Source organism: Aquila chrysaetos, chromosome 18 (assembly GCF_900496995.4).
Source record: "Aquila chrysaetos chrysaetos chromosome 18, bAquChr1.4, whole genome shotgun sequence".
NCBI classification, from domain to species: Eukaryota; Metazoa; Chordata; class Aves; order Accipitriformes; family Accipitridae; genus Aquila; species Aquila chrysaetos.
The window spans coordinates 243,000-259,242 of NC_044021.1; the positions used below are offsets into that span (position 1 = coordinate 243,000).

The 16,243-nt window shown below is 37.1% G+C and overlaps 1 protein-coding gene across 5 annotated transcripts in view; it reads left to right on the forward strand.

The window, feature by feature from the left end:
- TENT4A (terminal nucleotidyltransferase 4A) overlaps window positions 1–16,243 on the forward strand; it is a 62,606-nt gene that overhangs the window by 12,569 nt on the left and 33,794 nt on the right. For all 5 annotated transcript variants that reach the window (XM_030041798.2, XM_030041802.2, XM_030041797.2 and 2 more), the window contains exons 2-8: window positions 3,031–3,154; window positions 4,681–4,727; window positions 5,697–5,817; window positions 7,409–7,516; window positions 8,239–8,367; window positions 9,469–9,682; window positions 16,070–16,196. In XM_030041798.2, the coding sequence (XP_029897658.1) occupies window positions 3,031–3,154; window positions 4,681–4,727; window positions 5,697–5,817; window positions 7,409–7,516; window positions 8,239–8,367; window positions 9,469–9,682; window positions 16,070–16,196 (870 nt within the window). The remainder of the gene's footprint in view (window positions 1–3,030; window positions 3,155–4,680; window positions 4,728–5,696; window positions 5,818–7,408; window positions 7,517–8,238; window positions 8,368–9,468; window positions 9,683–16,069; window positions 16,197–16,243) is intronic.

The window sequence follows — 16,243 nt, forward strand, 5'->3', positions numbered from 1 at the left end:
GCTTGCTATTTTTCTGACCTTGCTGACACACTAGGGGCTGCTTTTGAAAGACTACACCATGCATGGTAGAGGCTGCAGTGCGTAGGGGAACTGAGACTGCTTTTATTCTCCTCCTTCTCTAATATGGGATGGCTACTGTTAAATGCATTTTTTTCAGGAATGTCTGGATCTCCTGGAGTGGTTGGATGGGGTTTGATAACAAAACAGAACTTATTTGTGTGAGTAAACATAAAGAAAGGAGCTAGTGCATACTTTGATAAAGTTAGTTGTGCCTCACAGGTCTCATTTCCTTGGAGGCTTCATTGTTAATCCTTATTCGTGTGGTCAGTCTGATAACACAGAACTGTTGGGTTTTTTTTTTTTTTTGGAAGAATGTTTATGAGATTCTTTTTTGAAGACTAAAAACTGAAGAGTCACAGGTTTGCTGTGAATGGATTAATTACTTTATAATAAGGGAAAGTTACCAGTGGAATTAATGAAGACTCTGTTGCTTGATATATTCATAAATACCTGGAGGGAAGAAATGATTGAGAAAAGGATAGAAAGGATGACAGAAAGCTAGGACTGACTGCAAACAGTCGCAGTGGGAGTTCATTGTTCATTAGGTTATAAAATTGCTGATAAAATTAAATTCTAGTAAATATGGAATCATGAATCTGAAGAAAAATAATTCAGGCTGAATATACCCAGTGGGTGGGCTTTATGTCGGTGGTTATTGTTCAGAAAACACTTTGAAGCTCCTTTGTAATGGTTTCTTTTAAAGAGCAGGGGTATGCTCAGATATCCTCAAATAGCAGTTAGCAGCAATCCTTGCAAAGATACGGACAATAAAATGAAAACAGGTGTGTGTCATGGATTGAATGGCATAATTATATATTGGCTCTGTGTGCATTTCTGGCCACCTGTCAGAAAACATGGTGCAGCTGAAAAGCTGAAGAAAGTTAGCAGTGATCAAACTTTGGACCTGTTCTTGTGTAAGGAGGGAAAAACAGATGAGGATTGCTAGCTTGAAAAAGAACTGGTGGATAGAGACAAGTAGATATGAATTGAGAGCCAGAGAAGTGTTACATTTGGAGATGAACTGCCAGTAATAACTTCCCCCCCCTCCCCGCCCCTCCAAGAAAAAGAGCATCAGATAAGATCATTAACAGGCGACAATGTAAAATAAAGCACTTTTTTATTCTAATGCATACTTAAATTCTCATAGTATGCCACGAATAACAAAAGCATAAATGGACTAAAAATACCTGGAAAAATCAGTGGAAGAAAAGTCCTTTGAGCTAATACACATTATGGTTGGGATCTACCCCAAAAGTATGCCAAATGAAATTATTGGAGGCTTGGAAGGATTGCTGCAAGGGGTTTGGATAACTGCTTTGTCTTTTCTTGCTTTCACCTTGTATCTGCCTACTGCTGATTTTTGTAAGCAGGACAGTGGGAGGTCTTTAGTTTGGCCCCACTGCTGTTAGGTGTATTCAAGTATTTTCTTCATTGGTTTTGTCATTTTGGAAAGGGGGGCAGGAAAAGCATACTTTCTAGAAACAAAATAAAATAGGAGCATGTTAGTTTGTATTTTCTGTCTTGCTCTGAAGTTTTGAAATCAAGTAGATTTGTCAACAAATTGAAATATTTAAGTCTGCTGCATAGTTAAATGTTCAATTGTGGATCCAGGCCCAGTTTAAGATAAGAGAAAGGGCAAACTGTAATTCTAAATCTGTATGCTTTTAGAAGTATCTTTGTGCTTTGGTGCTAAAATCTGAATAGAATGTGGATAGAAAGGAATCCTGACACTTAAAAATTAGGCATATGGTCTTTTGGAGACTATCTCTTAGAGTGGGAATTCTCTAGTAAAATGAGTTACGAAAGTCTCAGGGGAAGAGTTAAGAATTCTCCCAGAGATGTATAAAATTTTCCTTTTGGAGGGCCAAGTATGTTGACTAAGGATTGAACCTGACTTTTTTTTGGAGTGGGACGGACAGTATTTTGATTTCACTACAACGTTGAACTGATATGTTTCTTGAATTAGAGAGAAATCTTAGAAATATGTCAACATCAAAAAGAGGTTTTTGTAAAATATCACAGCAGTAGTTACCTGCTTTTTTTTTTTTTTTTCCTTGCATGTCTCGGTGCTTTTCCATTGAAAGCAAACATGACGTTCACCTGAAAATTTAGATTGATCTTCTTTCAAATTTGGCAGCAAGTGTGCTATAGTATCATGAGATGGGAAACAAAAGGACTTCACAGGTGTATAAAGATCCAGTGTCAGAACTCCTCATGTAACACTGGTATTAATGTACTTTACACTTGAGAATATATTTAACGCTTCTCACTTTGAGTAGTTCAGTTGGAATGTCACTTCCTATATGAATGAATGGCTAATAAAGGGCTTGAGTGGTCAAAGGAATCACTGTTTGTCAAAGTGGGCATTTTCACATCAAGGAATACTAAAATGTCCCTTTTATCACCATCTACAAAAACTCATTAATGCCAGTGGCGTGTTTCCAAGTCCATGTAAACTTCCATGTACACAGAAGAAAGAACCCCTGGAAGAACAAACTTCCTTGAAGATTTTAATTGTTCTTGTGCTGCTTCACATTTGGATCATTGTGTAGTTTTTAAGACTATGCTTTGTTTTTTAAAGAAAATAATCTTTGGGAATCAGGAATTGAATCTGACCTTCACTGTTGAGCCAGTAAGAAGGTTAGTAAATGTCTACTAGCGTTTGTGTCCTGTGTCTTTTGACATCTTTAGCATTTAGGTAATGTGATGAGGGCAGATATGTAGGTATTGCTGAGGTTACTGTGAGGTGCTGCCATGAAAATCAAGTATGAATATATCTGTCCCAAATCCCAGATCATAAACCCTCCAGTTTCCCATATGAAAGCCTAATTGTTGTCGTATTCACCTTTCTTGAAAGTACTGCTGGTTTTGGTTAAATGATGATATTTAATAAAGCCTATGGCCTGTTTTTGTTGAAATTTATTGTAATAGTTAAATGGTCATTATAACTGATGCTACTTTCTACTTTAGACTACATGAAGAAATAATTGACTTCTATGACTTCATGTCCCCTCGTCCTGAAGAAGCAGCTATGAGAAGAGAAGTGGTGAAAAGAATAGAAACGGTCATCAAAGATCTTTGGCCTACAGCTGATGTGAGTGTAATTTAAGTGTTGATTTGATACTCTAGTAAATTGTAGAGCTCGGTTCACTTAACCTTGCTATTATCTGTCTGTGTTTTAGAAGTGAACAGATAAGACTTCAAACTTAAGGCAATTGACTTAATATCACAGCTCTTGCAGTACTTGGCAGTTTATTTTAAAAAGTGGAGGAAATTTAAAACCTAGATTTCAGGTTAATGAAGGCTATTGATAATTTTTTCATTTTGAGAACTGGGGATGTGAAGAACTCTCCACTTTAAGAAGTGTATTTCTTAAAGGCTTATTAAATTGATTCTCTCTGCATAACTTCATTTTTAATGTTAAAGTGAGGCTGACTACCTATGTATCCATTTCTGCAAGGAGTCCTGACTCTCTGGATATTTGTAAATACAAATATTTTACAAAAGAACCGTTAAAAAACCCATATTTTTTTTGTACTACTCACAAATTTGACATTCAGGGAATTACTTTAGCCCTGCTTTAGTGGGAAGGTTGGACTTGACTTCCTGAGGTATCTTGCAACTAAAGTTGTTGTAGTTTCAAACCCCTGGTTGGGGTAACAGTTTATTACCCCAAGAGTAAGTTTCCTCCAAACAAAAAAACATCCAAAAGGAATGTAATGTAAACTGTATCTCTAGCATCACCTTTCTGATTACCAGATAGTAGCATTGTCATTAATGAGCAGAAAAACAATTCAAACCACTGATTTCATAGCCTTCCATGACAAAGAGTGAGGGCTGTGGCCACAGTACTGAGCTAAAGATACTATAAATCTCATCTACTTCATCCTCACCTGTGATTTCCCTTAGTAATAACATTTTTTTGGCTTGTGGGAACAGATATTAACACTGAAATGGCCCAGAGTTGCCCAGCCTTTACATAGGTCACTTCAAAGAAGTGAACTTGTAGATTGTGCTTTGCTGTAGCAGAGGAAGAACCTTTCAATTCTCTAGACTGGAAGCATAGTAAAGTATTTGATGTGAACCATGAATGTCTCTTCAGCATGCCTTCTTATCCACACACAAACACTACCACAATTTCATAGTCATCTTTACAGTAAAATCTGGAGTATTCATGTTTATCTGAATTATATGTTTAGAAGCACTTGCTGTTTTTTAAACCTAAAAATTTGGAAAAATGTTTCCCTTAAACTCTTCCAATTTCTGTAAAGCTGTTCTGTGAGGAAAGAAGGGAGCAGGAAGGAAGGAAATATGTAACAGCTTATACTTCTGTCGAACTGGAAATAAATCGTGAAAAGGACTTGTTTCAAATGCTTGTGCTCTGCTGCTAGCAGGATTGATAGTCATTTCATGTTAAAAAACCTCAATTGCTTCTAAAGTTGCATCTATAAAAGAAAGTGTATTTGTACAGGCTTAACAGAGTATGTAGTAAAGTAACTTCAATAACTTTTGTCCTGGGCTATATCCTTAATAAGTCCAGAAAAATCTTAAGTCTTGTGAAAGTAAATGAAGTGAGCATTCATAATTACAAGATATTTCACTGGTGTTGGTTTTTTTCAGGTCCAGATATTTGGCAGCTTTAGTACAGGGCTTTATCTTCCAACTAGGTAAGTAATAATTTACTTTTATATAGAAGCTTGTCGTCTTTTAGAGTAATGGTAAATTTCAAAGGCGAATTTAGACTGGAATGTGTAAACCTATCAAACTTCCAGTAAAATTTTTGCCTAATTCCCCATATGACAAAGGGAAGAGCTTTTGAACTTACAGATCTGAGAAATATTTGATATATCATTGTACTGCTTTGATATATCATTGTACTGCTTTAGGTACTTACTGACCCTTTGGTGAATTACCTTTTCCTTGTGTCTGGGGTTAGTCTTTGGCTCTTTGTTTTCAAGATACAGTGAAATTGAATGTTTAATATTTCCTGTGTAAAGATTGTGTTTTGTTAAATAAGGTGAATTTCTAAGAGTGTATCACTTACCACAGAGTTACTGTGCAAAGTCAGAGGAGTCATCGCAGCTGTGTTTCTCCATTTTTTTTGGAGAGCAAAATGTCTTATTTAATTCAGTGTTTTATATTGCTTAACGGTTCAAGAGATGGATGTAGAAAACCCGTGTAGCTGTGTCTTAAAGACTATGTTGTCTTTATATCAATTCCATTTTCAGTAGGAAAGCACTGGAAATTTCATTTCTATGAATAACAATAACTGATAAAAATTGTTTGGAGTATTGACATGCCTGTCAGCCTGGGTAGATGAGGCATGGGATTGGGCTGTGGAAGTCAGAGGGGAGCGAGCAAGAAAGGTAAAAGGGAGAGGAGCTCAAAGAACTCATCAGAGAACTGAAAGCAAGAAACTAGAATACTACTTTGGGTCCTAAAGCACACTAGACCATCTCTTACTTAACATTGCTAAAGGAAGCTTATTGGGAGCCTAGATGAAAAGTTACAAAATGGTCACCCTGGAGGACTTGTAATATGTAGAATGCCAATTGTACCATTTTTTTTTTTTTTTTTTTTTGGTGGAGTATTATGCTTGAGAGTTCAGGATCTCATGCTGTGTTCTTTTTGTCTAGTGATATTGATCTAGTTGTTTTTGGGAAATGGGAACGGCCCCCTTTACAGCTGCTGGAGCAAGCACTACGAAAACACAATGTGGCTGAGCCATATTCCATTAAAGTACTTGATAAAGCTACGGTAAGTAATAGTCTTTGGAATACTGAACTGAAAAGCTTTCAGACCACTTAAGATGTTGGTGATAAATAGTGTTCTTAAGTCATGAAGCAAATGATATTGTCTTAAGCACAATGTTTTGCTCTGCAAAATTTTAGTAGAATGTGTATGTACTTAGCAATAGCACACAGTTTTTTACATGGACAGTGGTAATTCTCTGTACTATATCTACTGGAAGGCCATACTTTTTGCTTATGTTGTCAATAAAGATCTGAAAGTATTTGCAAAATATCTAGTAAAATAAATTAACTATTTGTATAATGTTTTTCCACTGACCTTTGAGAGGACTTTGTTTAGCCAGGGGCCAGTAACTAGAGCTGTCCACCTTGAAACCCTGATTTTTCAGGTTGTCTTGTTTCTGATGGCATAGTGAAGTGTTCCAAACCCAACATTTGTTTTTTCCCTTCCAAAATATGCTACTTAAGAGCTTTATTTCATTTGTGAAACTGATGTGTAGTATCTCTTGCATCTGTCTTGTAAGCCTAAGGGATCGCATTGAATATGCTAAAAACTTATACTATAAGAATTTTATGTTACTGAGCAAGTGGTGTTTTCCCCAGGAGACTAAGCAAAGTATTCCAAACTTCTGTTAGCAAGCTGTTATGTTTTGTGGTCTCTTAAATAGGGTGACTCTTTTAGGTCCAGAAGATTCCTGTGGCTTGCATTGGAGTAGCAGTACATTAACAGTAGCTCTGGTAATCTTTGGTTTACCTGAGAATGGGTGGGATTTTCAGAATCAGTGGTACCAGTTAGTGATGGAAAATGGCACTAGGCTAGGCTTATCAATTCTACTAGCCTTTCTTATTTTATTCCCTCTGCTGTTGGTATAAAATGATCTTTTTTGTTTTCCATTTCAGATTAAAAAGACAAGAAATTCAATTTAAAATAAATGTTATCAGCTGAAGTTCAGGTTATGATTGTAAGACGATTTTGTAGGACACTGTCTTCAAGGTGGTGGTGTGAGACTGAACTACATATTCAGTAGTTCTGTAATAATTTCTTGCTGCCAGAAGAGGAAGTATTGCTACTCCTGCTTTGCTTTTATCCATTCTGGCTTTCGTTTGACTCTGCAGTGAACCAGTTCAGCCTGATAAACCAACACACAGTGCTTTATTTTTTCTGCTAGGCTAGTCTTCTGTCAGTTTAGCAAGTGAATGGTGCAGTGCTGGGTCAGATGAATGCAGTTGCCACAGCTTGTGAGAGTAGAATGTCTCCTATTAACAGCAGTGAGTCATTAAATTAAGTAAATTTAGTTGTCTTACAAAACATTCATATTGCAGCTATGAAGGCAGATATCGAATAGCTATGGGAGTGTACATGAGTGATCATAAGTTAATGTGTTCATACATGCCTGTGTTTTTAGTCACCTCACTAAAAAGTATTCGCTTGTCAGTCAAGTTAAGATTGTTATCTTTTCTCAAAACCACATTTCCTTGTCTTGATAGTTGCATTCATTTGGACTCATAGTGTCCATGTGGCTTCAGTGAGTAAGCTGGAGAATAGCACCAGTGTTGCATTTCTGGGGATTTATAAAACCTTGTTTTAACCTTTTCAGGTACCAATAATAAAACTTACTGACCAGGAGACAGAAGTGAAAGTTGACATCAGTTTTAATGTAGAAACTGGTGTGAAGGCAGCTCGATTTATCAAGGAATACATGAAGGTATCAGCTATATAATGAATGTTATACTACTTACCAAGGATGTGCTAAATGCTTAGCTAACCTTTTTTGGTATGGCTTAAGACTTTTGAAAATTTATTGCTTAAGGCTATTTTCATTATTACTAATTAAACATGGATATTTAATTTATTTTCTACTGGTATCTATTCAGTGTTGCCTTCGAGTGATATGTTTGTGTGGATAAAGCTATACACTGAAAGGACTTCTACAATCATATCTAGGTCTGCAGATAGGTACTAAACTTTGCTTCTAAAGCAAGTCTGTTCAAGTTTTGCTTACCTTGAATTTAAGTGATGCTTGATTATGAATACTATCTTGCTAAACAACGTCTAAAACCAATTTTTCTGTAGCTACATAAAATAAGGTTTACTTTTATGCTCTGCAGTAAAAATACTGTTCAGATGGAAAGCTTTGACTAGGAGTGACACTGGCATTCAAAGAAGGATATAAAAATCTTCCTGTTTAGGGGGAAGCAATAAATTTGATATGTAAGCTGTTTGATTAAATAAGAGTTGAAGTCTATTAATCTGTTTCTAGAATTAAAAAAAAAAAGCATGTTTCAGTTCTTCCTGTGGAAACACTTTATAGCACACTACTGAATAACATTTTTGTATTAGAGGATGAATCTTCTTGTGTTGAGATTGTGTAGTTATTTGTTTTGGAATGTTGACATTGTAATTTATAAGACTTATTTTGCTTTGCAGAAATATTCTTTGCTGCCTTACTTGATTTTAGTATTAAAACAGTTCCTCCTTCAGAGGGACTTGAATGAAGTTTTTACTGGTGGAATTAGTTCTTACAGCCTAATTTTAATGGCAATTAGTTTCCTGCAGGTAAGTCTGTTCCTTACTTGTTTCTGTGTTCTTGAAAATATTTTGTTTTCTGTACTTATGCCCTGTTATGGTGCTGTTTCTTTGACTCCCATAGCAATGCACAGGTTTACTGTTACAGCTCCAGGTGTTTGATCACTGGCAGCTCCTATGGATTACCTCTCAAACCTCAAAGAACTTCTGTTCACTGTGTGAACTGAAACAGCAGCAGGAGCCTTGTGAGCGGCATAGAGGCTGTGCATTGTGTTCTATACCAGGGCCTCTGATGTGGATTATGCTACCTTCCTGGGCAGCCTAGTCTGGTACCTGAATCATCTTGCTGGTGTTTTGTAGATCTGCCAGTATGCAGTTTAAGTTTGTTGCTTCCTAGACTACTGATACTGAATGTGCAGAGTAGTTGATTTCAGTGTTTATTAAAATTATGAAATCAAACAGTCAAGTTGGTCTTTAATTATATGTTGGTTAGGTTTTGACATACTTAAAACTGGCAGATATTGTAGGTAACTGATGAAATAGCTAATGAGTTATAACTGTTTCTAATAAATTTTTGTGATAGTAAGCTTTGTATGAGTACAATGAGGTACAATGTTAGTGTCTCTCAGCAGCTGTGATAGAGGGAAAACCTACATATTCTGTTGCTGTTAATGATTAATTGAAACATTAGTATAGATTTTACATACTGTATAGAATATGGGGAGATTGAGAAAAGAACTGCATTTCAATTGGGGTAAATAGATTCCCTCCCTGCTTCTGAAAACATTAAGACTGGTGGATTTTTCTGTGAAAAATCAGGTATTGCTCTGTTACTAATTAAGCCGTAATGTAGCATGCAGTACTTCTTTATTGCTTTTGGCTTAGGGAAAAGAATTTACTAATCCTCAAAAAGCTGGAAGAGGAGGGAAGAATTCTTTGGCTGCCAGATACTGCTGAAGTGCTGCCCCCTCTTGGTTATGTGAAAGTAGTTTAAGTGCATGAAGAATTAATGACTCAATTCAGATTTGTGTAAAGAGATTATACTCCGCTGTTTAAATGAGAGGTTTTTGTTGCACTGTTAGGTCTGAAAAGCATTAATTTTTAATAATTAACAACTGTTCTGTGTCACAGCTGCATCCAAGAATTGATGCCAGAAGAGCTGATGAAAACCTTGGAATGCTTCTGATAGAATTTTTTGAACTCTATGGAAGGAATTTTAACTACTTGAAAACTGGTATTAGAATAAAAAATGGAGGTGCCTATATTGCCAAAGAAGAAATCATGAAAGTCATGACTAATGGATACAGACCATCTATGCTATGTATTGAAGATCCTCTCCTGCCTGGTAAGATTGTACACTTCTTGCAATATTCTGGAGCTCTGGCTCAAGTTGTACTCTCACAGCTTATGTTAGAACCCCTGAAGTCTGTCAAATGAGTTAAGAAGCTGCACTGAGAAGACACTGTTGCTGGTGTCAAGGTGCAGTTATGGAGATGGGCTAAGAGATAACGACCTGAAGTTTCCCGAGATTCATAGCCGGAGTAAATTGGATTGCATGCAAACAGCGCAGATACATAATGCATTGGAGATTCGGAACTGTGTTGAGTGTATAATAAGATTCTCTAACAGCGCTGAGGGGTAGTGAAAGAAAGAGGTCTCGGAAATCCCGGAAGGAGGTTTGTTAGTAGGAACAGCTCTCCATTGTTCATTATGAGAGAATGCGAATGGAAGGTGTAGCTTTTCCTGCCACAGTTTGTGGTGCCATACTTCAGATAAATTATACCATACGGTAAAGAAATGCCCCAGATGAGGTACCTCTTCTGCAGGGCGGTACAGTAGAGACTGCACAGAAACATGGGTGTATATCCATGAATGTGTAGTAAGGCAGCAGCTGTATTATGGTGTTGGTGTGAAGAGTGGTTTGCATAACTGGCTTCTGTGCTGCACAGGGAGCTTCAGAGAATGCCAGTTATAGTTGCATGTACTTTTGAAAGTAGCTACCTTAAAATATTTTTTTTTCTTTACGATTTGGTTTTGATTCAGTAATCTTCAAAGTAATCAAGATTAATTTTAGCTGAGCTCCTGAAAAAATTTTCCAGCTTTATAGTACTCTGTTTGGATTCTAGTTAGACTGTCACAAGTAGCTGAAATTCCAAAACAGCTTTTTAACAAAGTCAATTTTCAGTTAATTCGGACTTCAGCATTTATATTTCTATAATGTAATTGGCACTCAAACTCCATACTGTCACGTCTTGTGGGTAGACTGCTTATGTATGGCACTTTTAAAGCAAATACCATGGATCAGTAGCTGAAGTCTGGCACCTTTCTAAATATTCAATATGCTGAATGTTCATAGTTTTCTAGAACAGGTTGCAAGCTAAGATACTTGTTTGTCTAACCACATCTCTGATATGTTTCTAGCTCTGAGTTTGTGTCCATCATGACTCTGCACTCGGCCAGGCATAGGTGTGATTATGCAGAACTTTCACTGTGTTATTGAGATTTCCTTCAGTAGCTGTGTACTTACTTGCCTGAAGACCTGTTTGAGTGGCAGCACGAGCTGCATTTCTTCAAAAACCTTTACTGTCCTCCAGTTCTGTTCCTTCCTATCTGCTGAGGACTGAAAGAGAAGAAATTATATACACTGCACAGTATTTTAATCACTGCTAATAGTGCTTTGGAATTTTTTCTTCAATGACTCTTCAGAGAAGAAAAAAAGATAAATCACAAGTCTAGTAGGGGCTCTGAACTGTTCCTCCTAGCACAAATCTTGCAGAAGCAAAGAAATGTAGTTTAGAAGAAAGATACTTATATGCTGTCAAAGAGTTGATAAGAATTAAATTTTAGATGAGGTTATATGGGCTAATGTAAGTAATGAGGTAATGTAATTCTTACAGTAAAGTGTTTTGGTAAGGGAAATGAAAGCTGACAATAGCTTGGTTACCTGACCACTATGTCCCATAGGGATATTTTCTGGCAGCTACCACAGAGTTTCAGAACTTACCTGATGGAACTAGGAGGAATATTATATAGAACATATGGGATGGCTCTTTGAATTGGATCTCACGAATACAGCCTCCTTAGATCTAGACTTAATTGCATATTCCTACAGTATCTAAAAATACCTGTCAAGTGTATGTAGATAATGTCTAGAATTTTGTTAATTAGTTTAGTTCTGTTATTGCTTGTGTCTCAGTACAAAAAACTGTTCCAGGGGTTCAGGTCCTTGCCCACAGTTGACAAGTCGTCATCTCTGCTTGATTAGTTTGTGGTCAGATCCACTCAATTTCTAACTCCATGAGGGTCAGTGCCAGTACTGTGGAGGACATTGGAACAAGTATTTTGGTAAAGAGTGGACACAGATGTTTCTTGACTTAAGTTAGCATAAGCTGCTGTAGAGTTTTTTCCTCAAACCTGTTTTTGCACTGTATGCACAAGTTTTTAATCTTTTTTTGTGATCCTTTTTTAGCCTGCTCACAGCTTTCTCTAAAGTTCTGGTTGAGCCTTGGAAGAAGAGTTCCAAAGATGACTTCTTAATCCAGAAATCAGATAGAAAAATACAGGGATGAAAAAAAGGCTTTAAATTTCTCAAGATTATTTAAGTAGTGTAAAAGTCCCTCCTATGAGTGTATGCAGTAGTTCAGCAATAGGATGCTGAAAGGTGTAACTCATAAGAATAGCTTTAGACAGTCTTGTAGAGGACAGGATTAAGTTCAGTGGGATTAGTTTTTTTAAGTTGGAGGAACTGTTTTTTCTTCAGTGAGAAATGGTGATGTCTGGCTAACAGATAAGTGATGTAATCGGAAGGATATGATACCTCAGTTCTACCTGCTCAGTACCTTCTGTTAGTTCCTAGATTTGGAAGGAACAGGGATCAACCTGTTGTGTTGCTGTTTTGGTCATAGTGGGTTTTGCTCAGATTCTCCTGGGTCCTAGGACAGGGTAATGAGATGAAAATCTTTCCCTTAGCATCATCCAAAGAAGGGAGTTCCTATAAACACCTTGTAGCTGCCACCATTTCAGTTTCTCAAAGCAGTTGTCCTTTCTTTGATGTGTAAAAAGTGAAAGCATTAATTTAGGACAACTGCAAAGCCAGGCACTCGGAAGTCTGTTAACAGGAACGTGTTGGAGCAGGGTAGATGATATTGTCCTAGAAGACGTTTGTGTGGAGTTGGTCTAGCAGTATCCTGTCTTGGAAGACATGACGCTGGTTGCAGGTGACAAATCTTTTAGTCTGTGGTTGTAAAACAAACTTGGCGTTTATTCAGCAGGTTGTTAGGGAAGCTTATTATTTTATGCCTTTGTGAATCAGGTGATTACCAAAGTCCTTCAGTCATTTCTGATGCTCAGAACAGGATTGATTTTGATCTTTGTTCAGATTGGTAGTGGCAAGAGTAGCTAAATCATGGTTTAAGACTTGGAGTTCCACCTGTGCTGCTCCCTTAATGAGATAGGTTGTTCTTCATTCTGAGTTGCTATGGGCACTAACAAAAGTTCTAAACTTTAAGTTCAGTGCATTTTCTTTGAAAAGAGACTCTTTAACTTGCAGGACTAATTATGCTTCATGTTGCTTGCTTCTGCATCTTGATAGGTCACAGATAGAGGAAGTAATTAGATTTGAGATTGGCAAGAACTATTGGGATTATCTGTTCTAGCCTTAGTGACTGCCCAAAGTTATTCATTGCAGCTTTTCAATCTATGTTATTTGTTATTAGAACATGCAAATATATGTGTGTGTATATAAAATATATGCATTTATAAAAATACACAAATAGATTGAAGTTAGCATCTGAAAAAAACCCTTCAACGCTGAATATTGCAAAAAGGTACTTAATAGATAATAGAGTAACATAAATGGATCTGCTTCAGTCCTAGCTCATGGTCTTACCTTTACCTTTTCAGGCCATGTTCTTAAAACTGCTTCAGGTAATGGAAGGCTACCTGACAGTGCTAATACTGATAGCGAGTGATGGAAATCTTAGACATGCTCCTTTAGGGATGAAGGCTTTGTAAGAAAGTATGAGGATTGAATTATACATGAAATCACACACCATTGTTATCTACTAATGTACATCTGAGGTTTGAAGTCTATATGTTTTTTAAAGAGTGAGAGCATATGGGTTACGTGCTTTTACTGATCAGTCTGTAGATTGTGATGGAAGAAGGATGCTCAGTCAGGTATGTAAGACATGATCTGCTAATGAGAACAATCTCTCAGAAGAAAATCTATTTGGGACAGCAAATGCAAATACGTGATCTTCTGGCTGCTTTAATATGTTCCTTTCTAGATTGGGTAGTGCCACTTCTACACAGACTTGACTGGTACACTTCACAGTAGCTCACGTAGTAGCTTTGGCTTCCATACCTGCTTTTCAGCTGGAGTGCAAGTCAGAAGCTCTGCAGACTGTATAATTGAATAAGATGTATTTATTCAGACATTTTTATGAACTAATTACAGGTGCAGAATGAGGCAATCCAGGAACCTAGGCATGCTATGGCATGAGCTATCCTGCCTCTGTTCCCAAATCTGCTTCAATCAAGACTCATACACAACTTCGTTGGTGGTTTAAACTAAACTGCCTGAGTTTGCTGTAAGTGGATTAGGGAAGGCTTATGATTTCTTTTGGTGGCACAACAGTGGAGGTGGCAACAACTGATGAAAGGAGTAACCAACAGTTTATAGCAGCAGTGTCTTCATTTTGGTGTAACTCCATGCAGGGTGCATATCAAATGTAACTGCCTTAGCACCACATTACACTAAACTAATGCAATTTGAGTGCGTATTCTTAATTTATGTGAATTTATAGAATCATTTATGTTGAAAAAGAGCCTTAAGATCATTGAGTCCAACTGTAGATGGACTTGAATTTAGTGGTAGGTGCAATTGTGTGTGTTTAGCCACTTGTATATATTCCATTTCTGTATTGCTTTTCAATTGAATTCTCTTTTGTATATTTGTTTAGCATGTCATTATGTGGAAGATGGCATTGTTGCAGGACACAACAATGTGTCCTGCCCCTGGGAAATGTGTACTGAATTAATCATTGTTTTTCTAGTAGAATTAACATTTTTGTGTTCTGATTTCTTGACCACTGAAATACCTTGGTCTCTATTCAGCTGCCTTTGGACTAAGTCCTTTGTGAAGTCCTCTGCTACTTTGTAGTGCAGCTCTGAACTTAATTACAATGTGTTTCTTCCTAGATTCACTGTCCTAGGCCCACATTGGTCTCTGCTTCTACTTCAGGATAGAGTCCAATTGCAAATATGCTATTTAGAGAGGCTTCTGTAATTTTGAGCCTAGTAGCCGTGGGATACTGCAGTGGTGCATTCAGAACAAGATACTCAGTTACTTCAGTGAACAGGAAGTATTTCTTGATCAGTTTTTATTTGACCATATAAATTACTGAACAAATTCTCTGTTCCCAAAATGCTCTTATGTTCCCAGTGTGTTCTCATTGATTATGCTTTTCTGTTAAAGTGGCATTATGGTTGGAGAATCTTGAAGGACTAAAACATGTTGTCAAGTAGTAAAGCCAAGGCTGTTTTTTTTTCCCCTGCATGGCAGACCTCAGCATGTTTGTCTATAACAGCTTGCTGGACAAAATACTTCAGCGAGTGAAGGGTTCCTCTAAAGTCAGATTTAGCCTCATTGGATTCGGTCCTCCAAAGGATAGATTCTGTCCTTTACCCACCAATTTTCAAAGCAGATTTTTCATTAAAACCTGTTCATAGGCCCTGATCTGAATTTCAAGCTTAAAATAAACGTGTTTGGTGGTTCATCCCTTTCCAGTGTTCTCACAGCATCTCACATCCCTGAAGAAGGGAACCTTTTACTGTAAGCAGCTTTCTACCCACTCAAGATCTAGTTGCTATTTTAGACATGCAATTTGAAGGAAGTTTTCTTTGTTTCTTAAATTGAGTGGTGACAGTGAACCTTTGGTGTCTGGTGCCAAATAAATCTACAAAAAAACCCCAAATGTTTCTTCTTGCTAGTAATAGCAAGATCTTTATAGGTGTCAAATGGGAGACCAATGCTTGTACATTGTCCCTGATACAGAAGCTTTAGCATGTTCTTAACTTCTGCAGTTCGTGCATGTGGCACTGGATTTGGAAGGAGTTCTGCTATAAATGTCACTCATGCTTAAAAAGGGGCAGTCAAGAAGTGCCACTAACTTGATCAAAAAACAATGCTGTACAAACTTCTGGAATCCTCTATGATAGAGTTTGACAAACTGGTTTATCCTGTGGAGATAAGTAATCTGTATGAGCTCATTTATTAATCTGTAGTTTTGATAAGGTTAAGTAGGGGTTGATGTAAGTATGCCTGGCCCTGTGAAGATAATGTGGTTGCACAAGTGGAATTTTAAGCTGAATTTGGCCTGCAGAAACTCTACTGGTAAGTGAGACATGATGCTTTAAGCTTGGTAGGTTCCCTCTTAAAAGACAGCTGTAAGAGCTTTAAGCTGATCTCTATTCTCTGTTTCTTTCAGGAGCTGGTACATCGGTATTTTATAAGTGGTAAATTGAATGCTTTATGTTAAGTGTCATTCTTAAGGTTAGCTTCTTTTATTGAGATAGGCACACCTAAGTTGTTCCTGATATGAGTAGGATGGGCTAACCAATTTAAACAGAGTTAAGCTGTATTGTTAAGGCTTCTGAGCTTTAAGTATGAATAATTTTCTGGTTACTGATATTAAAAAAAGATGATCTGATGACTGTCACATTATTTCAGGAAACGACGTTGGCAGAAGTTCTTACGGTGCCATGCAAGTGAAACAAGTTTTTGATTATGCCTACATTGTTCTTAGCCATGCAGTATCACCACTTGCAAGATCATATCCAAATAGAGATTCTGAGAGGTAATTAGTCCACTTTTTGAATATCCATTTGTCTGTGTAATCAATTA